The sequence below is a fragment of the Rhinoderma darwinii genome, chromosome 3, assembly GCF_050947455.1.
Source record: "Rhinoderma darwinii isolate aRhiDar2 chromosome 3, aRhiDar2.hap1, whole genome shotgun sequence".
In the NCBI taxonomy this organism is placed as follows: Eukaryota; Metazoa; Chordata; class Amphibia; order Anura; family Rhinodermatidae; genus Rhinoderma; species Rhinoderma darwinii.
In genome coordinates, this window is record NC_134689.1 from 372622593 (window position 1) to 372648876 (window position 26284).

Sequence of the window (26284 nt, forward strand, 5' to 3'; positions counted from 1 at the left end):
TTGTAGTCCTGATCTGCAGCAATAATACGTTATTACAATGGGCAGGATGAATCATGTTCAGAGGGGAATCCTTTCAAAGGGATGCACGTACACAAAATTTTTATCAACACCCCCAAAGTGTAGATGGACCATGCAAGACCTGTGGATTCGTCAACTATGGGATTTTCATCTCAGAATAGGTCAATTTTAATACTATATATATATATATATATATATATATATATATATATATATACCTTGATATGAGCCTCTTCACGAGACTTCCTTCGTTTCTCCAGAAGTTTGCTTGCATTTCCTGTGCTCTGCTCTTCTTCTATCTTGGCACTCAGTTGCTTGGCCTTCTCGAGGTCTTCACAGCGTTGTACATATTGCTGACGGGCCTTACGTAAGGAGGTCACTGAATCTGACTGTAATGGAATAGAAAAATGTGTCACAACAGGACGTATTAAAGTTTACAGTTTAATTACATGGTGAACATGTAACATGGTGATTATGGAACTCGAGTGGTCTGGAAAAAGGTTTCTCTGCCTCCCATTGATTTCACTGAGCGGTCATAGGCGGAACCACGGAAAGAAAGAACATGCCGCTTTTTTCCCTTGAAAAAAAATGCCTCTGCCTCCCCATGAAATCAATGGGACACGGTTTTTTGTTGCTGATAATGACGTGGTTTCCGCGTCTAAGTCAACGCCAAAAAACTCTGTGTGAACTGGCCCTTATACTACTAGTAGGAAAGCACAGCCTATATTATGCTATCTTACCAGTCATATTCTATCAGTGTCAATTGTTTCTTCCCAGCTAGTTTGCATTTATATATTTGAAACCCTTTCATTAAGGACAGCTGTGTCATGTCATCTTAGTCTGACCCCCAAAATAGACCATGCTCTCATGTGCAGACAGAAGGTCACTTTCCCCTGTGTCTCTGACTTCCTGTGAACTGCAGAATTGCATCATCACCTATCAAATCCCTCCTGGCAGCACTGAGACACCTCCACTCCCCACCCAACTTCACCCTCCTTGTTCCTCTGTTTGCCCCCCCCCCTTCCTTCTGCATAGAGTTCTGTCAAAGAGATTATCTCTGCCCTATCTAATGGAGCAGGGGTGCAGTGATATAATAGGTGAGTCCATACATTGAGTAGCTGCAGAGTTATAAATCTCCCTTGACTCACACTGCCCATCTATACTATATGTAAGTGCTGTATGCAGAGTCCAGTGTATTCTATGAGATACAGCTTCACACTGCTCTCTCCTGCATCCTGCTTGTAAGAGCTGACAAAGAAAAAATGATCACCAGCAGGAGGCAGAGAAGACAGGTAGAAACTGTATCACAGAGAAAACACTAAGAGTCTGCAGTGTTAGGGTACAGCAGTTTTTTGTCACTGATCTATCATTGACTGCACTTAGATATGACTCAGAGCAGAGCAAGTGCAGTGTGATGAGTCTCTACCCCAAATGCAAAGCCAGAGGCATGATGGGAAATGTAGGCTGCATTAGTGGAATCATATGAGAGAGGAGGAAAGAACAAAGATGGCAGACATCCCATGAATGGCAAATTAACTAAAACAGGTATACACAAGGCATACACAGAAGCCTCTACATTATTCTTTAATAATAGCCTATGCTGCACTATATAAGCAAAAAATGCTGGAGTGTTTCTTTAAACAGACACGGTCACTCACCATTCTTTTCTGTTCTCTCAGCCATTGCTCCCTAAACTCCTTTCTCCACTTCTCAATCTCTGTCTTCTTTGCTAATAAAGGCTGGAACAAAAAACAGACATTATATGACAGAAGCTTAGGACATCTCTTGTAGAAAATTTTCCCCTAGGTTTTCAGTGGGACATGTTTAAAAATAGGGCTCAACTCTAAAGTCTGCATTACAGCTCTGTGCAAGCTGCAGGTCCAAAAAAAAAAATCATAATATAGCATTCATAGATGTCTTTGGGGCCATTCTATACCTATAGATGTTTCCACCCTCACCTATGCTTTTAATTTTTCATGACACCAATTCAATACAAATATCACATGCTAGCAAAACCCGTAAAAGACTGCAAATCACATCACAACCACTGGGTGACCACACATAAACACATATAGCATAGACATCTCGTGAAAGAGTATCGCAGATTCATGTTTTTTTTTAAAAGCAGATCATCTCGTGCCACACATCTAAGGATATGTAGAGATATGAGGTAAAGGTAAAGAAGGACACATCTGTATATATGCTTCTGATTTCAAACAGACATATGGAGGTATTCTTGTCAGATTTATATGGAAACCAACATAAACAATTGTGGCATGCTCCATCAGATGCTGTTTTATGGTAGTATTCTTCTCTAGAAGCATTGTCTCCAATGGAGAATACCTTCCTATCATGGTGCCATATGGTGTTCTTACCTCTCTGTAGTATGGAGCCATAAGGACTGCCGAAAGGGAAGGTAAAGTAAATCCCATTTCCAATTTATGGGTAAGATATTATGTCATAGCTATTTTGTGAGCATAACCTCTTAATATACTTATGCCCATCATCTTCACAGTAAAGAGCGGAGCCAAGTGGTAAAAAGAGCAGCTACTCACTTGGCAATACTTCTTCATCTGTAGCAGAGCCACAGTATCAAGGGCTGAGTTTCCAGTCTGGGTTTCATGGTCCAAGAGTAGGAGGTAGACATCTTGTAGGGGCATGCATGTCTGTAACACAGAGGAACCACATGGAAACATGACTTAGTTATCTGAGTATGACCCATGTTAAATACTGACATTGTTCATAACTATGGATATTTCTATTGTGTGCGTCAAGTTAACTAAATAGATTTTACTCTCTTCCTTACCCAAATGTAACTGTTTTGTTCACATATTTCCAAATATTTTTAGTAAAAGTCAATATTTTCTTTGTTTTCTTTTCCTGCTGCGATGACGTACCATACAGCCACATGACAACTGCAACCAATCACTGGTCTTAGCGTTCACATGGATTGACGGCACGTTATCATGCAGGAAGATAAACAAGGAACGGTGGGATCAACGAAGCATCATAGCTAGGGTAGGGGGGTTTAATTAACAGGCGAGTAATTGTTTATTTTTTTATTTAATAAAATTTCCTGCACCTACGTCTATCTTAGTAAAATTTCTACAACTCTCGGATTACCTCCTTAAGTGTACAAATAAATGTAATATTTTCCTGCATAAAGCTGGCTTACATGTGGTGTGGCATATTTTATAAACTGTCAGCTTTTATTCTGTGGTTGAGGAGCCAGGTGAAAGTGGCAGGTTAGTTATGGAGGATTAATTTTAACTAATAGAGGATGTAAAACTTCATGGTGGTGAACAGGCTTTGGAAGTGGCCAGCCTGAAGGATGTGGTAATGGTAACAATATTCAGGGGTGGGCAGGGTGGTTAAGCACAGGAGTGAGGATAGGGTCATTGGTGCCCTTGAGGGAAATGGCTCTTCTAGAATGGCAATCCAGAGCGTGCTACCCCTTTATTGATGTCTGGCCGGGTGCTGTACGTCACACAGTATTTGTGAATCCCAATGGCCTAGCACTTCACCTGACTCCTGTGATTATTTAGTCTTGTGATTTAAAGGGGTTGTCCACTACCAGACAACTGATGACCTATCCACAGGATAGGTCATCAGTGTATGATCGGTGTGGGTTCGACACCCGGGCCCTGCACCGATCAGCTGCTCCGGCTGCCTCTGGGCCCCGGAAATCCATGCTGGAAGCAGTTGGCTCTGGTCACGGAATAGCGGCCCAGCTGCAGTACTGCAGCTCTGCTCCTATTCAAGTGAATAGGAGCAGAGCTTCAGTACTGCAGCACGGCCGCTATGCAGTGTGCAGAACCAACTGCTTCCAGCTCTGTACACTGCATACTGTGCCATGACAGCTGATCAGTGCAGGGTCCAGGTGTCAGGAACCGGTGGATAGGTCATCAGTTGTTCGGTAGTGGAAAACCCCTTTAAATAAAGCTGTGACCATTTTCACACCCAAATAAAGTGTTTTGTATATTTAATACATAGTCTATGTGGTTTGGGTTGTTTTTAGTTGGAGTAAAGTCCCAATCCCTTATCCAAAAGTCATGGAAATGTTGTCCAGGGAGCTTAAAGGGTTTGTCACATCAGAGACAACTCCTTTCAGAATGCCACCCCTTGTGACGATTATCTTTTCCCCATGGGTTTGGCTCCTGGCACCACCGGCAAACAGCCGATCTTGTTCGGGAAACCCTGGCCAGCCAGGCATTTATCTGCGCCGGCCGCTGCAGGGGAAACGTAATATTACATGTTGGTGATTCCGATGAATGGCTGCCCTTGTAATACAAGGACAGCTCAAGACCGCTAAAACGGGAGTTGCTTATTCAGAGTGGCTCTCCGTTCTGACTCACAGAGGGCGGTTTCAAGCATTTTTATATTTTTTGCTAATAGGATATTCACTGAGAAACAGGCATGTACAAAAAGATATTCCCCTCCATGCTACTTTCCTTACTATATCACAGCCTGCAGTCTTACACCGACATTGAGGGAGATATAGAGTACAGCAGCGACATCTCCCTCCTCTCTAGTATTTACTGTTTTACACTATACCGATTTATAGGGAACTAGGAATGTTTTTGAACATTTACAGAGAGCTTGCAGGCAACGAAAGGGAAGTTACAGGCTGCAGGAAATTAAGGAAAATGCTCCTTCCCGCTCATAAGATATGGTACAATGTTTCATATATTCAAATAAACTATTAATTTTTGAAACATTTAAATTACAAATTCAACTCTGCTCCATACAGTCTTTATATAATTTGTCTTTTTGTTCCATTTAAGGGAGAAATTCCCTTTAATATTCAACAACTTACTAAAGCTTCCATATATTGAGATTTGTAAACCATGACAATCCAAACCTACAAGTTTAAAGGATAACCCCATGTTTATTGATCTAATTAATCTATAAATATTTGTAAATAGTCTTATTTAAACATTTTCTAACGTTTTGTGTTTACAGTTCCTATACAGACCTCTGTGTCTCTATGGTTACAGACTACAAATGAACCCTGTGTAGTCTGATCCTGCAGTCATGTGTTACTTTGTTTTATCTGTCCCTCTCCTTGCTAATGGGCAGATGGAAAAGAGTATCACATAACTGTAGGACGTGCTCGTAATTACGACTCGGGCCACGGGCAGCCGGCCGCTTTTGCGAGCCGTGCTCCCATTATAAAGTATAGCAGCACGGCCCGTAAAATAAAAAAATAGAACATGTTCTATTTTTTTTAACGGCACGGGCACCTTCCCGTGAGAAAACGGGAAGGTACCCGTGGCTAACAGAAGTCTATGGGCCCGTTATTGTGGGTCGTAATTACGACCCGGAATAACGGGTGTTTTTACGGTCGTGTGCATGAAGCCTTAACTAAGTAGAATTGATGCTTCCTATTATCCACTGGGTACTACATAAGGAACTTACCTGTTGGTTAAGGCTACTTCTTGCAGACTCACACAATCGGATGGTGTTCTTAGCAAATTCAGACTCTGCAAAAAAGAATAACTGAGTTGAAGAGAAAATATCTCACATATCAGTACTTTGTAAAACAATGTAAAATTACAGAGTTTACTACAATGTCTCAGAGGTGTAGGTGTCTGTCCACCTTCTATGAGCACATTGAACCAAACCGAAAAGACATAATCAATATCAAGTGTTACAATTCAGCCTACAACCTAAAGCTAAAAAATTTAAAATATTATATTAGGGCATTCTGTGTTAATATCCTCCATCAGTTAGCCAGAGCAGACAGTGGCAATAAAGAGCATGTCTTACTCTGGAGAACCCAGCACATCTACGCTTGACATGAACATCCCATTGATTTGAATGGGAACTGTGTTATACTTATTTGCTCCTGTGGTGGTGCTGCAGGAAAATGGAGTATTTGCTGCCAGGTTCACCCGCGGATTACAGCTGATCATTCTCAGTTCCAGCAGCAGGACAACTTGTGATCAGCTTTTTTTTGGCAGACTATTCTAACAAAAGCTAATAGTAAAACGCACACGACCGATTTAACCAAATCTCGCACAAAACTATTACTGACTTTGGTCCTTTCTTGTGTTCAAAGATGCCACTAATGGTCTAAGAAGGTCTTCTTTTTTGTCTGGGCAACCTTGAGACTATGTCCACATTAGTTTAGGTGGCTCTATTGGCATTTCTGTCAGATTTACTGACAAAAATAGTGCAGCATGCAATGACGGAAACCACACCGGGACCCTAGTAGACCCCATTATAAGTGAATGGAATCTGTCAGGTGCCATTGTGATCCGTAATATGACTATTAATAATGGAAGTCATCACACATATGTGAACAGAGCCTTACTCATTTTTTTTAAAGGTAATTTTATTAAGACCTCCTAGCAAACAGCGGTACAAATAAAAAAAAAGTATAAATAATGTGTAATGACGGGGGGTGGGGAGACAGACAAGTGAGCCCTAATCTACCCGCCACTCAGTCCCTGCCTACTTGCAACGACCCGCCCTAGGCGACGGGGTACAACTGGGCGACAGTCCCTACGCTCAATAAGTGCACGACAGACAAACAGACAAGGGTACACAGAGCTAGGGGGAGAAAGGGGCAGTTGCCCACGGCAACACCGTGAGCAACAAGAGAAGTAAACAAGCCGAGTCAAACCAGGAGTGTACGCGGTACCAAACGCAGAGCAGGAGAGTAGTCAGCAAGTCGGGGTCAATATGAAGCAAGGACAATAGTACAAGACGCTGCAGCAGGGCCAGGAAACCAAACGAAAAGAATCACAAGCAAAGGAGGAACAGGAAAGGCAGGTATAAATAGACAGAGGGCGGGAGCTAGCTCCGTCTGGCCAGGCTGTGATAGGTTCTCCCACTCCTAAGCCTGCCACCCTGAGTGGTGGAAGATGGAGTCAGTTTTACAGACATAGAAGCAGGTGCAGACTGATTATCTATGGGCGTTAACCCCGAAGCTGTGCCTGGCAGATCCTTTACATAATGTTGCATGCATCAAGTAATACAATAGTACCAAGCATATATGGTCAATTCTTAACAAAAAAACATACAGATACATTTCCTCACAAATCAATATGCGTATATATTAGCTAACAAAACAAAACCTTAACAAACAGCCTTTCCTTATCGGAAGAAAATGTAAAATAATATCTGGTGAGGTCCAGTCAAGGGAAAAGTTTAGTGGAGGAATGGGGGACCAGAGATAGACATCAGTAAATTCCAGGCCCAATCAACTCAATTAATGTCAAGTTATGAGCTAGTATGAGGGTCGGCTATCCAAGAGCTCCACACTTTCAAAGATGTATCAGGGAATCCACATGCTTCATAATTGAGTATAAGAAGCAGCAAAGTAGAATTAGCCAACGTAATCCATGCTGACAACGTAGGGACCTTAGGATGTTTCCAGTGCAGGAGTATAGTTTTTTTTAGCATAGAATAATAGGAGTGTCATGAGAGATCTAAACAGAGCCTTAAGGTAGTGTTACATGGCCCGACGTGGGCTGGGTAAACGAGCGGTCTTGTTGATCGGCGCTCGTTTGGTCCTTTCACAAGGAACTAGTACGGGGACGTTACTCCGATCGCTTGTCCCCATTCACTTCTATCGCATCGGCAGCACATCTCCCTGTTTACACAGGGAGACGTGCTGCCGACAACGATAAAAGTTTATGCATTTAAAATGATGCAATCAGCCGGTGAACAAGCGTTTGCTCGTTCATCGGCTGATCGTTGCCCTGTTTACACAGGGAAAATATCGGGAACTGCTCGATAATTGGAAGTATAAAAGGGCTTTTACTCTTAGTGGTGGAAATAAGCTTCTTCCACAGTCATTGTCTCATTAATCCATTCTCCTAAATTAAAAAATAAAGGAACTTGACCACATGACATTGTTTCTGAATAAAACCCACCACAACATAGAAGGCTGCACCTTTAGAGACATGGTGGTAGAGCCAGACATATCTAGGGTTCGGTTGAGTGCAAGTAACCCAAATATTATTTTACTTCTCTAAACACACAAAATATACGTAGAATTCTAGATTAACAAATAATAATTTTAGTGTAAAAAATCTGCTAATCCAAAAAAGCTGTTTTCAGCAGTTACATTATATATACCATAGCTGAGTTTCTTCTCAATGTACCCCAACACTTCCCGCACATATTTACACCAGCGTTTGGCATAGTTGAGAGCAGATTCCACTCCTCCCTCATTACATATGAGAATTTCATCATCTGCAAAAAGAGACAAAACAGACATGAATTAGGGGGTGTAAATAATAGTGTTTTAACGTTAGCAAAACGATGTAGTACAATGTGAACTGGTAACTGGGGTTTAAAGGAACACTCCAGACAAAACTGATAGACTTTGCTATGCCTAATGCAGGGTCTGAGGGGGAGGTGTATGACACAGGGATTCAAAGAACACCAAACAGAGAAGTCCTGTCTTGAGACCTTGTTGCACTAAGTATAACACAGCCTGTCCGTTTTGCCTGGAGTATTCCTTTAAAAATAGAATAGGTGTATAAAGATTGATCGGTACATAGCCTTTAATGGTATCCGTTAAAAGTATACGTCATGAACTGGGGTCGTGAGAGTTCATGACATATATGTTAAACGGATACCATTATAGTCTATCGGTGAGGGATGACACTATTGAGCAGTCATTTAACATATGGTATCCGTGTTTGTCATTAAAGGCTATTAAAAAGCCCATGACGGATACGATAAACAGATGCCTGTGAGGTATGCCATACAGTAGCACGTCACCCATAGGCTTCCATGTTAAAACCAAAAACGTATACAGTGCACTATACGTTTTACGGGATCTGGGAGGATGGAATATTGTAGTCTATCACTTATAGGAGCCTGACAGAAGCCAAAAGGATACACTTAATGGACCCCTATGGACATGTTTCGCGTCTACGTCAAGAGCTTTCCCGACATACACGCTAAACATAGGGCAAAAACGTGATGTGCCTTAACCTGTTGGAGTCGTGTTGTGCCACTGGTCACGCCTGCTTATATATACCACGTCTGGTGTCTATAAGTTCATCTGTGCCGAGCCTCCATTACTGTCTGGACTAATAAAGGTACTTTTGTACTAGGACTGTTGTTTGGCCATCTGCTACTCCGCTACGGCAGTGCGGCCTAGTGGGTCCACATACCCACGGATCGTGACAACAGGACATAGGAAAGAGATGAGTGATGAAAGAAGGGATGTATGGAGACCAGGACAGGTACTTGCATATCAAGTAATATCGGGAGAGTCCATGAAAACATTCCTTGTGCTTATTACAGGTGTGGGATAATGTTCTGAATACTGAAAGGCAAACTTTAGTCGGTACTTACTAGATAAAGGTGTCCCATCCTTGTCATTTGCTGTACGATTTATTTCCAGAGGAGTGCTGATCTATGAGAGAATAGTAAATGGACATTGATAAGATAAATGTCATATAATCTCAATGTAATATTTATTTGGAAAACACTTTATCAAGAATAGTTGTAGCTACACATTTGTGTCCTTGGTATTCACCAGTTAGTAGCTTCTTACATGAATATTATTCTTCAGACGAGAAGAGAGAGTACCCCAGAGCAAAATGCCTCCCCGTCCCCATCATAGTGCTGAATTTTGTCATCTAGGACAATCTGGTGTTTGTCACCCCCTACATGTCTCTTGGGCCAATTGCCACCCATTTGTTTTCTTACAATTCTGTTCCTTTGGAGGTCCCCATAGCAGTTGCCTGTTCTGCCTCTATGGGATGTACACCCTTGATTCAGACAGATTGCATTCAGGCCAGTCTTTCGTAAACTTTTAGAAATCCCAGGTTTACACACCATAGTTCAGATGGGGTTTGCAGATGGCTGGGCTGGATCAAGGTCTGAGGAAACCCCTGGGAAAAACATATGGGGTGGGTAGACCACTGTTTTGAAAGGACTACACCTTACAATGTACAGTTCTGTATAACATAATTATTCACATAAAAATGCCATACACTGCCTACATAACAGTTCCATACAGTGAACCCAAAAAGGTACCTAAATAATTCCACAACTAATGATGTAAGCTCCAGATCACCCACCAATGAAGTTTAGGCCTCATGCACACGACCGTAGTGTTTTTCTGGTCCGCAAATTCCATGACCGTGTTCCGTGAAATGTCATCCGCAGTTCATCCGTATGTAATCCGCAAAATGCGGATGAAAAAAAAAAAGCCTAGGTAAAAAAGGATGACGACAGAACTCATTCCCGCTCGTCGCCTAGCAACACTTCCGCAAATACGCAAACTGCGGATGACACACGGAGGTGTATCCGCAATTTCCACGGGCCCATTGACTTCTATTGGCATGTCCGCATCAAATTTGCGGCCCGTAATAAGACATGTCCTGAGTTTCTGCGGCACGGATGTGCGGACATGCGGAGACCCGTGAAAACACGGATAGTGTGTATGGGCCCATAGAAATTAATGGGTCCGCAATTCTCCCGTGGATTTGCGGGGGAATTGCAGACGCAAAAACACGGTCGTGTGCATGAGGCCTTAGACTGACCCTGAGTGATGGATGGGAACAGGTTAGTGGAGGCCCCTTTTGCCCATTATATAATCTATAAAATGTAACCTCTCTCCTTTATATCTGCCAGTGGAAAACACATCTGAGCCTGGGTGTATGAACATCTAAGGCTATGTTCACACGGGGTATTTTGCCGAGTTTTTTGACGCGGAAACCGCGTCGCAAAACTCGGCAGAAATGGCCCGAGAACGCCTCCCATTGATTTCAATGGGAGGCGTCGGCGTCTTTTTCCCGCGAGCAGTAAAACTGCCTCGCAGGAAAAAGAAGCGACATGCCCTATCTTCGGGCGCTTCCGCCTCTGACCTCCCATTGACTTCAATGGGAGGCAGGAGAAAGCGTACTTCTCGCTGTTTTATGCCCGCGGCGCTCAATGGCCGCGGGCGAAAAACGGCGCGATAATCGCCGCGGAAATCGGCGTGCAGGGAGAGGAATATCTGCCTCAAAGTTCCAAACGGAATTTTGAGGCAGATATTCCTCCCCCAAAATACTCAGTGTGAACATAGCCTAAGGCTATGTTCACACGGAGTATTTTGGGGGAGGAATATCTGCCTCAAAGCTCCAAACGGAATTTTGAGGCAGATATTCCTCCCCCAAAATACTCCGTGTGAATAGCAATTATCGCGCCGTTTTTCGCCCGCGGCCATTGAGCGCCGCGGGCATAAAACACGCTTTCTCCTGCCTCCCATTGAAGTCAATGGGAGGTCGGACGCGGAAGCGCCCGAAGATAGGGCATGTCGCTTCTTTTTCCCGCGAGACAGTTTTACTAATCGCGGGAAAAAGACGCCGACGCCTCCCATTGAAATCAATGGGAGGCGTTCTCGGGCCGTTTCTGCCGAGTTTTGCGACGCGGTTTCCGCGTCAAAAAACTCGGCAAAAGACCCCGTGTGAACATAGCCTTAGGCTGGGTTCACACAGAGTTTTTTGCAGGAGGAAAATCTGCCTCAAAATTCTGTTTGGAATTTTGAGGCAGATTTTCCTCTGTCTGCACACCAATTTTCGCAGCGTTTTTTGCCAGTGGCTATTGAACATTTCTTCTGTTTCAAGAGGCGATTTATCAAGGCACTAAAATTAGGGAACCAGGAAGGGGAAGGCCCAAACATATCTGCTGGAAGCGAGGGTGCCCGTGTTATACCAGGACAACACTTTCCCAGCATAATTCCCAAAACTGCAAAGGTGGGGAGTATGGACCAAAAGGGGATAAGAAACAACCATTTATCAGTGCGACACTCGCCTGTGCATGAAGGATTGTGTCACAGCGTAACACACATCTATGGCTTATTTTACCCCATTATTACACCACCTGACTATGCCCCTGATATACTCCGCACAGCTCACATGTGCCCCCACATTATAAACTAAAATACAAGAGAAACTCCAAACAAAACTACTACCAAGCAAAATCCACCCTCAAAAAAATGATGATCTCTCCCTTCTGAACATTACAGCCTGCCCAAATAGCAGTTTACTTCCACATATATGGCATCGCCAAACCAGGGAGAACCCTTTTAACTATTTTTGGGGTGTGTGTCTCCAGTGGCACAAGCTGGGCACGACATAATTGCCACTGAAATGGCATATTTGGGAAAAATTTACATTTTTACTTTGCACCATATGCAGCGCAATCATTTATGGAAAAGACCTGTGAGGTGAAAATGCTCACTACACCCCTTAATAAATGCCTTGAGGGGTGTAGTTTAAAAAATGGGGTCACTTCTCACGGGGTTCTTTTATTATTTCACATCTGAGCCTCTGCAATTGTGAACTAATACTTTATAAGTTGCCAAATTAGGCCTCCATTTCGCGTGGTACTCTTTCACTGCTGAGGCCTGTCGATCATTCAGGCAAAAGATTAGGGCCACATGTAGGATGTTTCTAAAACCGGGAAACACTGCATAATAATTAGAGAGCTGTCTTGTTATGGTGGCACAAGCTGGGCACCACATATTGGCATATCTATGGAAAAGTTCCCATTTTCACACTGCAACATCGAGTGCACACTAATTTCTGCAAAACACCTGCAGGGTTAACATGCTCACTACACCCCTAAGTGAATACCTTGAGGAGTGTCGTTTCCAAAATGGGGTCACTTCTGGGGGGTTTCCAGTGTTTTGGTCCCACAGGGGCTTGGCAAATGCGACATAGCGCCCAGAAACCAATCCAGCAAAATCTGCACTCCAAAGCCAAATGCCGCTCCTTCCCTTCTGAGCCCTACTGTGTGCCCAAACAGCAGTTTATGATTTTTATTTTCACTGCCCAATTCTAATAAATTCTATGAAACACCTGTGGGGTAAAAATGCTCACTACACCCCTAGATAAATTCCTCAAAGTGTGTCGTTTCCCAAATGGAGTCACTTTTGGAGTTACCACTGTTTTGGTCCCACAGGGGCTTTGCAAACGAGACATGGTGCCAAGAAACCAATCCAGCAAAATCTGCGCTCCAAAGGCCAAATAGTGTGCCTTCCCTTCCAAGCTCTGCCGTGTGCCCAAACAGCAGTTTATGACCACATATGAGGTATTTCCGTACTCTGGAGAAGTTGCTTTACATATGTTGGCGTTCTTTTTTTCCTTTATTTCTTGAGAAAATGAAGAATTTTAAACTAAAGCTACATTGCATTGAAAAAAAAAATATTTTTTTATTTTCACTGCCCAATTCTAATAAAAACTATGAAACACCTATGGGGTCAAAATGCTCACTACACCCATAGATGAATTCCTCAGAGAGTGTAGTTTCCATAATGGAGTCACTTTTGGGTAGTTTCCACAGTACTGGTACCTCAGGGGCTTTGCAAATGCGACATGGTGCAGAAAAACCAATCCAGCAAAATCTGTGCTCCAAAAGCCAATTGGCACTCCTTCTCTTCTAAGCCTTGCCGTGTGCCCAAACAGCAGTTTATGATAACATATGGGGTATTTATATACTCTGGAGAAATTGCTTTACAAACGTTGGGGGTCATTTTCTTCTTTATTCCTTGTGGAAATTGATTTTTTTTTTAGCTAAAACAACATCTTATTGGAAAATGTAAAAAAATAATTATTTTCACGTCCAAATTCTAATAAACTCTATGAAACACCCGTGGGTTCAAAATGCTCACTTCACCCCTAGATAAATTCCTTGTGGGGTGTAGTTTACAAAATGGGTTATTTTTTGGGGTGTTTCCTTTGTTTTGGCATCACAAGACCTCTTCAAACCTGACATGGTGCCTAAAATATAATCTAATAAAAAGAAGGCCCCAAAATCCACTAGGTGCTCCTTTGCTTCTGAGGGCGCTGCTTCAGTCCATTAGCACATTAGGGACACATGTGGGATATTTCTAAACACTGCAGAATCTGGGCAATAAATATTAAGTTGCGTTTCTCTTGTAAAACCTTCTGTGTTACAGAAAAAGAAAATTACATATGAATTTCTGCAAATAAATGAAATTTGTGAATTTCACCTCTAAATTGCTTTAACTCTTGTGAAACGCCTAAAGGGTTAAGAAACGTTCTAAATGCTGTTTTGAATACTTTGAGGGGTGAAGTTTTTAAAATAGGGTGATTTATGGGTGATTTCCAATATATAGGGACCTCAAAATCACTTCAGAACTGAACTGGTCCATGAAAAAATAGCCTTTTGACGTTTTCTTGAAAATGTGAGAAATTGCTGCTAAAGTTCTAAGCCTTGTAACCACTGCCAGCATCAGCACCCGGCAAACCCGAGAATGTGCTGGGGCCCACTCCACTTGGGGGGGCCCAATCGGCCGCCGGGTGCTGACGCTGCCATCGTTAAGGCATCACTGTCCATATATGGACAATGATGTAAGAAGGAGAGGAGTTCCAGGCAGAGTACTAGCAGCTCTGCTCCGGGACTCCGTCTCAGTAAATATGGACAGCGATGCCAGGACCAGAGCAGTGTCCCAGCCTGACTGTGCTGGTCCTGCCTCCAACTGAGCCTGCGTCCGCAGGACGCAGATTCAGTTGGGTTGAATGCTGGAGACTCGCTCCAGCATTCACTGTGCCGTGAGCAGCTCGGCACAGGCAGGCGCGATGTAGTGACGTCACTACATCGCGCCTGTCCGCGACGAGTCACTCACAGCACAGTGCAGAGGAGGAGAAGGATCCTCCACACGTCGTGGGAACGGGGGTAGGTAAGTATTTATGTTATTATTTTTCTATTAGCTATATATGGGGGCATTATACTAGGTATGGGAGGGGGGTCCTATTGTAGCTTCTGAGGGGGCATTATACTGTATGGGACAGCTATGAGGGGCATTATACTGCATGGGGCATTATACTGTATGGGGGCATTATACTGTATGGAGATCATTATACTGTATGGGACAGCTATGGGGGACATTATACTGTATGGTGCAGCTATGGGGGGCATTATGCTATGGGGCATTATACTGTGTGGTGCAGCTATGGGGGCATTATACTGTATGGTGCAGCTATGGGGGGCATTATACTGTATGGTGCAGCTATGGGGGGCATTATACTGTATGGCGCAGCTAAGGGGGGCATTATAATGTATGGTGCAGCTATGGGGGGCATTATACTGTATGGGACAGCTATGGGGGAATTATACTGTATGGTGCAGCTATGGGGGACATTATACGGTATGAGGCAACTATGGGGGCATTATACTGTGGTGGTCAGCTATGGGGGCATTATACTGTGTGGAGGGCAGCTACGGGGAGCATTATACTGTGTGGGGGGCAGCTATGGGGAGCATTATACTGTGGTGGTTAGCCATGGGGCATTATACTGTGTGGGGGGCAGCTATGGGGGGAATTATACTGTGGTGGATTTATACTGTGGGAGCAGCTATGGGGGGCATTATACTGTGTGGGGGCAGCTATGGGGAGCATTATACTGTGTGTGGGGGGCAGTTATGGTGGGGTCATTATACTGTGGGGGCAGCTATGGGGGCATTGTACTGTGGGGGCATTCATGGGGTCTGTCGGGCAAGGCAGCTGGGCATAGGTGTGCGCAGGGGTCTGGTGGTGTTGGGGAGGGGGAGGGGGGCCTAAGCTGAATTCTTGCACTAGGGCTCATGAGCCTTTAGCTACGCCACTCCCAGGCAGAGTGCTAGTAGGGCTCTACCCGGGACTCTGGATCTGGGGTTGCCCCTGACAACACTATCCATATATAGACAGTGACGTCAGGAGCTGTGTGGCACTACCTGGTAGGAGGGGGCTGTGTGGCACTACCTACTGAGGGCACTAAATTTATGGGGGTACAAACTGGGGGCTTAACTTCTATATGGGGGCATAAACAGGGCCTAACCTCTATATGGGGGCACAAAGTGAAGTTTTTCGGCATTTTACTGCCGCTGTGAGTTCCCCTGCAAAGGGGCCCACTAAGTCTGTGTCGCCCAAGGGCCCACATATACCTGGAGCCGGCCCTGCTTGTAACGTCCTAGAAAAATAAAAGGATGTTCAAAAAATGATGCAAACATAAAGTAGACATGTGGGAAATGTTAACTAGTAACTATTTTGTGTAGTATTACTATAAATTTTACAAGCAGATACATTTAAATTCAGAAAAATGCTAATTACTTGTACATTTTCTCTAAATTTTGATGTTTCTCACAAATAAATATTGAATTTATCGACTACATTTTTTTCACTAACATAAAGTCCAATATGTCACGAGAAAACAATCTCAGAATCGCTTGGATAGGTAAAAGCATTCCAAAGTTATAACCACATGAACTGTCAGAACACATGTCAAATTTGAAAAATAAGGCTCTGTCAGGAAGGTCAAAAGTGGCCACAGCGGGAAGGGGTTAAAGGGGTTACCCGAGTTATTTAAAAAATTGTCCATGGATGCAAAAAAAAAAAATAAAAAATAGCCATTGCTCACGCATCCCCGTCATTCCAGCACCGCCGCTCCTGTTCTTTCTTGCCGCTGTGTGTTGACTACCCACGAGATCACGGAGGCCAGTGATTGGCTGCAGCGATGACAATACACAGCGGCGGGGAGGAACGGAAGCGGCGGCACTGGAACGACAGGGATCCATAAGTTGAGCAAAGGCTAGGGCTGGGAAATTAATCGAAAAAAAAACTAAACCGGAATTCAGCGCAATTAACTGATGTCATTTTGCACTTTTCAGTTTTTTTAATTTTCTTTTCCGGTTTAAACTGTATCTGCATCTTCAGGACACAGATACAGTTGAATACAAGGGTATGTTCACACGCTTAACAAAAAATGGCTGTAAAATACGGAGCCGTTTGAGGGAAAACAGCCTCTAATTTCCAGTTTTTTATGCATCAAGCGTTTTTTACGGCAGTTTTTGGAGCTGTTTTTCTATTGACCCAATGAAAAATGGCTCCAAAAATGGCTCAAAAAGTGACATGCACAAGTAAAAAACGCCCCGTGGGAACGATATGCCGTTTTTCCCATTGAAATCAATTGGCAGATGTTTGGAGGCGTTTAGCCTCCGTATTTTTAGCCATTTTTCTGGGCATTTACGGCCCTAAAAATGGCAGAAAATAAGCCGTGCGAACATACCCTAATAGTAGAGCAGCTATACCGAGAGATCACGCAGTCTTGTCGTCCTTGTCTGCCAAGAGCTTAAGAGCGAGAGCGTGCGCGTTCTCGTGCAAGCGTGCACAGCTCCGACACCGCTGCTGACGATACTCTTGCCGCCATGGAACAAAAGAAGAAGAATTCACATTCTTCTTCTCCTCTTCTGTTCAGTGGTGGCGGAGCTCTCCTTTACCCATGCTCTTGCTGTGACACTGTCCGTAACTGATTGGACAATGTCACAGCGATAGTAACACGCCCCCTTGCCAATTTTAACGGCACCGATATCTAAATAACGAAGGAGGATAGTAAAACAATTTAAAGTGCCCCAGGATTCGTACAGCCCTGCCTATTACATGGTGCACTTAGCTGCACATGTATGGGCAGGTAAAAGGTACTCTTTAAGCCTGTGGCTCCTTCACTAGCTGCAATCGGACTGCTTTTATAGCACCCTTCAAAGCATTGTAATGGTCAAGTCCACCAAGGAGAAGTTCAGTGATCCGCCAGACACCCCCAGGCCGGGGAAAAATCAATTGGTTCTCCCTAAATACTGGAAGAAAATAAACGCTCCTTCACCCGCGAGATCCTTCAAGATGGTGATGGAGGCGGCCGCAGCAGCAGAAACGGCAGAGTCAGACCTCGATAGCGTGACTGACGGGGAACAGGCCAAGGCCGCACCTGCACCGATCTCTAAAGGCTTTCTTCGTAAAGCTCTAATACAAGCACTGCGTCCAGTGATGACCGAGGTAGCTGACATCAAGATAGAGGTTCAGCAGATTGGCCGTAAAGTGGAGGAGCTGGAGTTGACCTGCACTAGCTTAGTGGAACATTCTGAAGTGCTTGCATCTACAGTCTCTCAATAGACAGTACATATCAACAGGGCCCTTACCCTGATTGAGGATCAGGAAAATAAAAGTAGGAGGCGAAATGTACGTATTAAAGGCTTACCAGAGACATGGGCGTCGAAAGCACTACAGAAGGTAATCATGTTCTCTGACCTAATAGGCCCAGATAGTGCGGCAACAGTCACCATGGAACGGGTTCACAGAGCACTACGCCCGAGGCCCAAACTGAACAAGCAACCCGCGATATTATATGTGGCCTATTCTCATATGTGGACACAGCAGCTATGCTCTCAGCAACAAGAGAGAGGCGCTTGTTTCTTTACCAGGACGCAGAGCTTTCATTCTACCAAGATTTGGCTCCTACGACTCTAGCTAAGTGGTGCCAATTGAAGCCGTTACTAGAGACTTTACGTTCCCGCAATATTCAATATTCCTGGCTCTTTCCATTTGGCCTTGCCATCCTACATGAAGTAAGAAGAATGACAGTCCATGCTCCATCTGATCTAGAAGGGATATGGCCGATATTGGGAATGGTGCTTGTAGAAGTGGAATCATGGATGCCGATTCAAGACATGGGACCCTTTACCATCTCTCCCGAAATTCACACCTTGAACTGTTGTGCGTAAGCCAAAGTCTCCAAAAACAAAGAAGTCTTCTTCCAAGGAACCATCTCTACCCACCTGAAGATGGATCATGGACTTTTTGGCTGATACTTATCGTGAGTTGCTCGGAAACTGTGGTTTCTTTCTGTCACAAATATAAGTTGACAGTTTCTAGTTTTTGCCAGTGACCTACAGGTTGATTCTATAAGGTATTCTATCTCCATTAGAGGGTCTTTGGTATTGTTTATCTCTTTTTCCATGCAAATGTTTATTATGTTTTGAAGTTTTCTGTTAGATTTCCATTAGAGTGTGGTCCACCCATGCGCCTACTCGAGCGGGGCCCCATCTCCCACCCCCAACTAATCCAGACACTTCACTGCCTTGTGATTTAACTGGATTCCCCTTCTGCTTTGGTAGAGAGGGCTCAACACAGAATTATTGATTTGTGGGCGATTTTACTGCGCTAAGTGCAGCATTGCCTTCGGGCAGTCATACATTTATCTTTTGATTGTTTCTGTCCTCCAATTTGTAAATACCTCCACCCCCTTTGTTTCTTGCTCATTCCCAGACACCGAAACCCGCCCCTTCACCCCCTCCCCATTATTATTTGGAAGGAAGACAAGACTTCAGCCCCTAAGTAGTCTGATTTGATGGCAGAAATAGTAATTTAGTCATTCAATGTTCAATTCACCTGAAAAAAAGACACCATGTTATTCTGCTTTCTCGCAAAATTAAGGCCTCTATCACCTTTCTCCAAGAAACGCATTTTAAGTCCAACAAAATTCCAAACCATCCTAAAAATTACTTCTCACAATGGTTTCACAGCTGTCACTTGAATTCAGCTTCTAAAGGTGTCAACACCGCGATCTAAATACCTGTTCCCTTCAAGCTCACCCAACACTATGCTGACTCAGAAGGTCGTGCCCTTTTCCTAAAGGGTACTATATACATCTGTAATGTATACGCTAGTAAATACCTATGTCCCTAATGTTAACCAGGTTGCCTGGTTACTAAAGACACTGGAACACCTCAAGATGTTTGCAGAAGGCCCCATAATCTTAGGTGGAGACCTAAACACAACTTTAAACCCACTATTAGACTCTTCATCAAAGAGGTCTAGTACCTCACAAGCAGCTATAAGTAAGTTGTACTCAGTACTTCAAAATCTTCATCTTGTAGACATCTGGAGGCATCATAACCTAGCTACTGATTTTGCTTACTTCTCCCCCGTACACAGATAATTTCAGAGATTGGACTATATTCTTATGTCATATACAGTCCATCCCTACACCGCATATCCCAAAATTGGGAGCATCACAATATCCGATCATGCCCCTGTATATACTCACCTTACTCTGAATTTATTACCAGTGAGGGAATGGAGATGGCATTTAAATAAATCTTTGCTGGACACCGAGACTCATTGTACATTTCTGAGAAAACATTTACAAGTGTTTTTTTTAATTTAATACTACCGATAACAATAATCACCCAGTTGTTTAGGAATCCCATTAGGCCTAGATACACAGCTTTTTGATAGCACTTAGATCTAGGGTTAAGAAGAGCAAACAAAAGGAATTTGACTCCATGCAATCACAGATAGCTGCATTGGAACGTGTGCACAAATACTCTAAAACTGTTAAGGATCTGCCAGGCACAGCTTCTGTATCCACGCCCATAGGTAATCAGTCTGCACCTGCTTCTATGTCTGTGAGACTGACTCCATCTTCCACCACTCAGGATGGCAGGCTTAGGAGTGGGAGAGCCTATCACAGCCTGGCCAGACGGAACTAGCTCCCGCCCTCTGTCTATTTATACCTGCCTTTCCTGTTCCTCCTTGCTTGTGATTCTTCTCGTTTGGTTTCCTGGCCCTGCATCAGCTTCTGAACTATTTGACCCTGCTTAATATTGACCCTGGCTTACTAACTACTCTCCTGCTCTGCGTTGGGTACCTCGTACACTCCTGGTTTGACTCGGTTTGTTCACTACTCTCCTGCTCTGCGTTTGGTCCTCGTACACTCCTGGTTTGACTCGGCTCGTTCACCTCTCTTGTTGCTCACGGTGTTGCCGTGGGCAACTGCCCCTTTTCCCTTGCTTCTGTGTACCCTTGTCTGTTTGTCTGTCGTGCACTTATTGAGCGTAGGGACCGTCGCCCAGTTGTACCCCGTCGCCTAGGGCGGGTCATTGCAAGTAGGCAGGGACTGAGTAGCGGGTAGATTAGGGCTCACTTGTCTGTTTCCTTACCCCCATCATTACAAAAACAGTTTTGGTTCAAAGAGACCTTATTTCTCTTAGGCCCCATGCACACGACTGTGCCCGCAATCACGGCCCGCGATTGCGGGCACAGCCGGCCGCTGACTGACAGCCGCATTTTTGGGCCGTGCTCCCATACAAAGTATGGGAGCACGGCCCGCAAAATGCGAAAGAACGGACATGTTCCATAATTCCCGGAACATTTCCACGGCACGGACACCCTTCCGTAGTGCTACGGAAAGGTGTCAGTGTTCAATGAAAGTGAATGGCTCCGTTTTTTACGGTCGTGTGCATGGGGCCTTAGGGAACAACTACGAGCACTACTTAATGCTAGGTCGGCAAAACACCACCTTTATTTTCAACATAAGGTTTATGCTCATGGCAACAAAGTGGGTAAATAAGTCATCACTCATAAAGAAGGCTAGAACTCACATTAATACGATCAAAAATGAATTGGGTATTGTACAATCCTCCACTAAAGATATAGCACGGTCCTTCCAAGCATTTTATTCTAAACTCTATAACCTACAACAGTCTGAAACCTTAGATCCCCTGATGGATGGAAGTGACACGGTGAACTCCTTCCTCACCTCCTTCAATTTACCATTCATGGACGAGGATACAGCCTCTAGTTTGCTAGCCCCAGTCTCCCTCTCTGAACTTTCGAAAACTGTTAACTGCTTCCATCCGGGGAAGAGTCCGGGACCTGACGCTTTTCCCTTACTCTATTATAAGAAATTTTAGGAGATTCTTCTTCCACAGCTTGTGCTCACCTGCAACTCCTTATTGTCTGGCTCTTCTCTTCCTAGACAAGCCTCGGAAGCACATGTCACATCTGTTTTGAAAGAGGGTAAATACCTGATGTTGTGCAGTAGCTACAGGCCTATTTCTCTTTTGAATCTTGATGTAAAAATCTGACCCGAATCCAAAGACATATAAAGCTACTGATTTTAATCCCTTACTGAGAGGAGTTTGCGAGACCTGGAACACAACACATTCTCAATATGTTGGTTCCCCGGTTACTCCTCTCGTCTCATTAGGGAATACTTTGAATACTTATCTTAACAAGACTTGCTGATCGCACACATAGTTCCGGATGAACCTTCTTTCTAACAGATAGTCCCTTCCCTGAACCCTACATTTCTCCACTATCAACATTTTAAAAGGTGTTGCTCCATTTTTTTGAAGTCACATACTGTTAGCAGACCACTTACAGATTTTGTGAAGATAGTCGTAACTAAATCTACAGTTTCAAGGAAAATTTAGAACTTGTGTCATGGCTTTCTTGTTGTTCCTCCAGCTGACAAACCAAGCTTCTTATTGGCATGGGAAAGAGAATTAAATGTCACCTTATCAGACTCCAAGACTAAATTAATTTTATCTCATGCACATAGCTTCTTAACGTGTGTGCGTCTACAAGAGAACCATTACAAATTATTAACTAGATGGTACAGAACCCCAGAGTTCCTGCTTAAATGCAACATCTCCACCTCGAATCTCTGCTGGAGATGTAAGAGTGACATTGGGTCACACTCTCACATATGGTGGAGTTGCCCTCACATTTCACCTTTTTGGAATACAAATCATACAGGCTATTCGTAGTATTTCTGACTCAAACTTTGACCTAACGGTGGATATGTTAGTACTAGCCAGACCAAGTAATCTTTATTACCCCTCCAAGAACTGTCTAGCTGGACAAGTAGGTCACATGACAAATATATTTCTACTTGGTCTCCGAGGCTTAAATATGCTACAACTTTGAGTCCTACTTAACACATCTCTTTCCTAGGCATCAGTAGACAAATTTGGCAGCTGCTGGATCGTAGATATTTCATATTCTATGTGGATTGTTGTCAACGTCTTTTTTTGTCTCATCCTCTTCCTTTTTCTGCCCCCCTTCTTTTTTTGTCCTTCCTGTTTTGCTTTTTGACTTTTCTTTTGCTCATTTGCAATCATCTCTGTAATATATGACGTATGTTATGCATAAAGGTGCACTCATATAGATCCTTGTTAATTAGGTGTGCAAAAGAAGATGTTTTATTGCATGTACAATGAGCTTATTTTCCTCTGTTTGTATTACAAAATTTGAATAAAATTTGAATATTTAAAAAAATAAAAAAAGGGGGAGAAAAATGCCTTCCTGACCCGACACCAAATATTTTTATACATTTACAAAAGCATTCTTGTTATTTTGTTCTAGACGGCATCTAAAAGCCCTTTTACACAGAACGCTCATTCCCAATCATTGCCCTGTGCAAACCGGGCAAAGAGCAGTCGATGAACGATCTAATTGCATAGTTTATCCAGCCGAAAATATTATCATTGTCGGCAGCACATCTCTCTGTGTAAAGAGGGAGACGTGCTGCCGACATGATAGACGTGTATGGGCATGAGCGATCGTAATAACGAGCTCTCGTCCCCATACATATCTCCTTGTGACCTGTCTTGTTGATCGGCGCTCGTTTACGCGGCCCCCTCAGGCCGTGTAAGAGGACCCTAAGCTTCATAATCCATCTGCATCTCCTGTGACAGTACTAGCAACTTCCACTACAGTGGGACAACCTATCTGTCTTTTCAGGTTCCCCAGCCACATTATCCACTCTACTTTATATTGAAAGCTGTGTTATGCAGTATTTATTGCTACTCACTGCTTATCTCTGACAGCAAACTGAAAGAAGAAGAATATTGCTCCCATTGTAGTAGAAGGCCCAGGTTTCTATACCCTAATGCAGCATCTATAAGTTTTCTATATCTGCCCATGTTTCCTTGGGTATAGATGGCACCTAGTTCACATTATTGGTGCAATTACACACACTAGAAAAGCATAAATTATATATTATATCAGACAATCATAAGAAAAAATATATAATCACTAGCGTTCGGTTATGTAAGTGGTTTGAGTATTATCGTACTTGCCAGCTTTTGAGAAATCCCATCAGAGGGACAATGTGGGAAATGCACTTATCACAACAAATACATTTTTTTTAGGAATATATCCTACCCATTAAAATGTGGACCCCACTCGTCAAACCTAATCTTTAAAAGTGCATACAGATGTGTTCACCCTTATTTTTGCTTAAATTTGGTTTAAGACTTCAATTTATACCGAATCAAATTCTATACATTATCGCGACATGCTAGCAAAAATCTTGACAGGCTGCAATTTACATCACAACTACTAGGTGGCCACACATAGACACATAAAGCATAGACGTCTCGTGACAGAGTATCGCAAAATCATGTTTTTTTTCCAAAGCTGGTCATCTTTGTTCCACATATCTCAGGATATGTTGAGATTAGAGGAAACGCAAGGAAGGACACATCTGTACTAGTGTACATGCCTGCTGACCCTCATAAAACACACCAGTGCCAGTCACAGCGCACGCCACAATTCCCCTCCTTTTACCTGGGTGCGATCATGACGCCTTTAGGGGTTCAACATTTATGTGGAAGTACTCCCACTTACTATAGCTCTGCCGGTGGTTTGCCGGGCAGGTGGTAACCCTAGCCTTACCTACCATCACTGTTTGTATGGTTGTGGTCAGTAATGAATCGGAGCATACACTCACAAGCTCCCAGCATGCCTTTCTGCCAAGATCAAGCAATGTGAGTCATATAGTCAATAACATTCAGGACTGTTCTGACCGGGAAATTGTCAGATCAGATTAAAGTGGCACCAATCAGAAGAGGAAGTAAAATATGCCTATTATATGTATTGTATATATTAACACATTCATAACCTAGCACCAGTTGTAATAATTTACACTTTATTTTAGAGATTCTAAAATCTTAGCTGATCCCATATCTTTGCTACTCGGTAGAGAGAACCTGTGCAGGACACCTTTCTCCAGAGGAACTGCATTATAAGCAAAGAGGGTGGGAATTTTGCCCAAAGGTCATGGAATAGGAAATGAAGGGGTAAAACCACCATAATGAGGGGACCATTATGATTATTGCTATGGTGCCCGCTGTCTTCTATGTACAGAAGAGGCTGGACGCAGCAGGGTGAAGGGAGGCCGACATGACCGTCCTGGTAGGGAAAGGGTTAATTAGGTGAGGGAGAGTTGGTAGGAGCTGAAGGAGGGACGGGGAGGAGTTAAGGGGGACGGGGGGCCGTTACTGCGCTTCCCGCTGTTTCTCGGCATTGAGCCGGAAGCAGCGGGAGGAGTAACATAGGAAGCAAGTAAGCTCCCCGTTGCCCGGCTTTTAGTAATGGCAGAAGCCCTTATGTTAGAGCGGCTGCGTGCCGCTGCTGTGCACCACGGTCCCGGATGGCTAGAGGAGACCGTGGCTGCAATAACTAGGATCCCGGACGCCGTTTCGCCACGTCGGGCACGGCGTTCGGGGTCTGTTGAAAGGGACAGGCTCCCCTCCCCCGGCCCCCTTACGAGCATGGCTATGGCGGCGGGGGGGGAGTCGGCAACAACCGCTCCTGCGCTGGGCAGGCAGAGAGCGGTGCCAGGGGTGACGGCGACGCAGGCTGGGTCGACCCGTCCCTCTCGGCGGTCCCGACCTCCAGAGCGCCTCAGTCCGGAGGTAGTCCCGCGGACACGGCGTCGCAGAGGGAGCCCGATCCCGGACGCTGCAGGCCAGGCAGCTGGGAGGACCGCCCCTTCCCAGGCCCTGCGTCCTGGCAGGAATCCCAGGCCGCGACGGGGTCCGGCGGTAAGCAGGGAGTCGCAGGCTGGGCTCCCTGTCACCCCTCCCCCATCAGATGGAAGATTTGGAGAACAAGGTACGGCCGCCCCGCATGGTGATGTTCCGGCCAGGGGGCAGGCTTCGTCAGGATCATCGAGACGGACGACTAGATCTGCAGCGACGTCAAGGCAACAGGTCCGGTCGGAAGTCTGGGTCCCGGCGGTCGGGCGGCAGGTTGCCGGCCCATCGGTCAGCGCGTCCTCATCCCCGTTCCGAAGATGTCGTTGGGAGGGACAGTCGACGGCGAGAGAAGAACTGGAGGAAGGTGAACTGGACGTGTATCGTCGAGGTCAGGATGGTCCGGCTGACGGGAACACAGCGCCTGTGCAGCCCGGTGAGTGTATAACTCCATCTTTGTCTTATCCAGCGATTTTTATGTCAGGTGTCGGCGGGGGGGCGGCTAGCATTGCATCGGGGGCCGGTAGTGGCGCGGGCGGACGCGACGGAGCGGGTTTGGCAGACTTAGTGGGTTGCTTAAGGGAGCTGGTGGGGCGCCTGGATAGGGCCGCGGCGCCGGTAGTAACGGAAGTGTCTCCTGCGGTAGTTTGGGAAGGCCCCAGGGACGTGGGATCGTTACAGGCGCGTCCTGTGGTGGCGGTTAGAGAGGCGGTCGCGGTGTCGGTACAGACCGAGGCACAGAAGGACGGCGATCGAGTGCGTATGGACGATCGTGCTCGGGGGGAGGTGTATGTTTGTTTTGAGGGTCCGTTGGGGGCGCATTTAAAGCAGGAGGTGCGTGATCGGATCTGGAAAGACGAATATGTTGAAATTTTTTCTCTCTTGCCGCTGGCTAAATTTAATTTGGATAAGAGCAAGCGGGATGAGA

The 26284-nt window shown here is 44.6% G+C and overlaps 1 protein-coding gene across 1 annotated transcript in view; it reads right to left on the reverse strand.

The window, feature by feature from the left end:
- The window catches only part of GMIP (GEM interacting protein), an 85277-nt gene that overhangs the window by 16448 nt on the left and 42545 nt on the right, over nucleotides 1-26284 (reverse strand). The window contains exons 5-10 of the mRNA XM_075859510.1: nucleotides 9340-9400; nucleotides 8107-8223; nucleotides 5437-5501; nucleotides 2574-2684; nucleotides 1677-1757; nucleotides 237-407 (exon numbers count right to left, since the gene is read on the reverse strand). Of these exons, the coding sequence (XP_075715625.1) occupies nucleotides 237-407; nucleotides 1677-1757; nucleotides 2574-2684; nucleotides 5437-5501; nucleotides 8107-8223; nucleotides 9340-9400 (606 nt within the window). The remainder of the gene's footprint in view (nucleotides 1-236; nucleotides 408-1676; nucleotides 1758-2573; nucleotides 2685-5436; nucleotides 5502-8106; nucleotides 8224-9339; nucleotides 9401-26284) is intronic.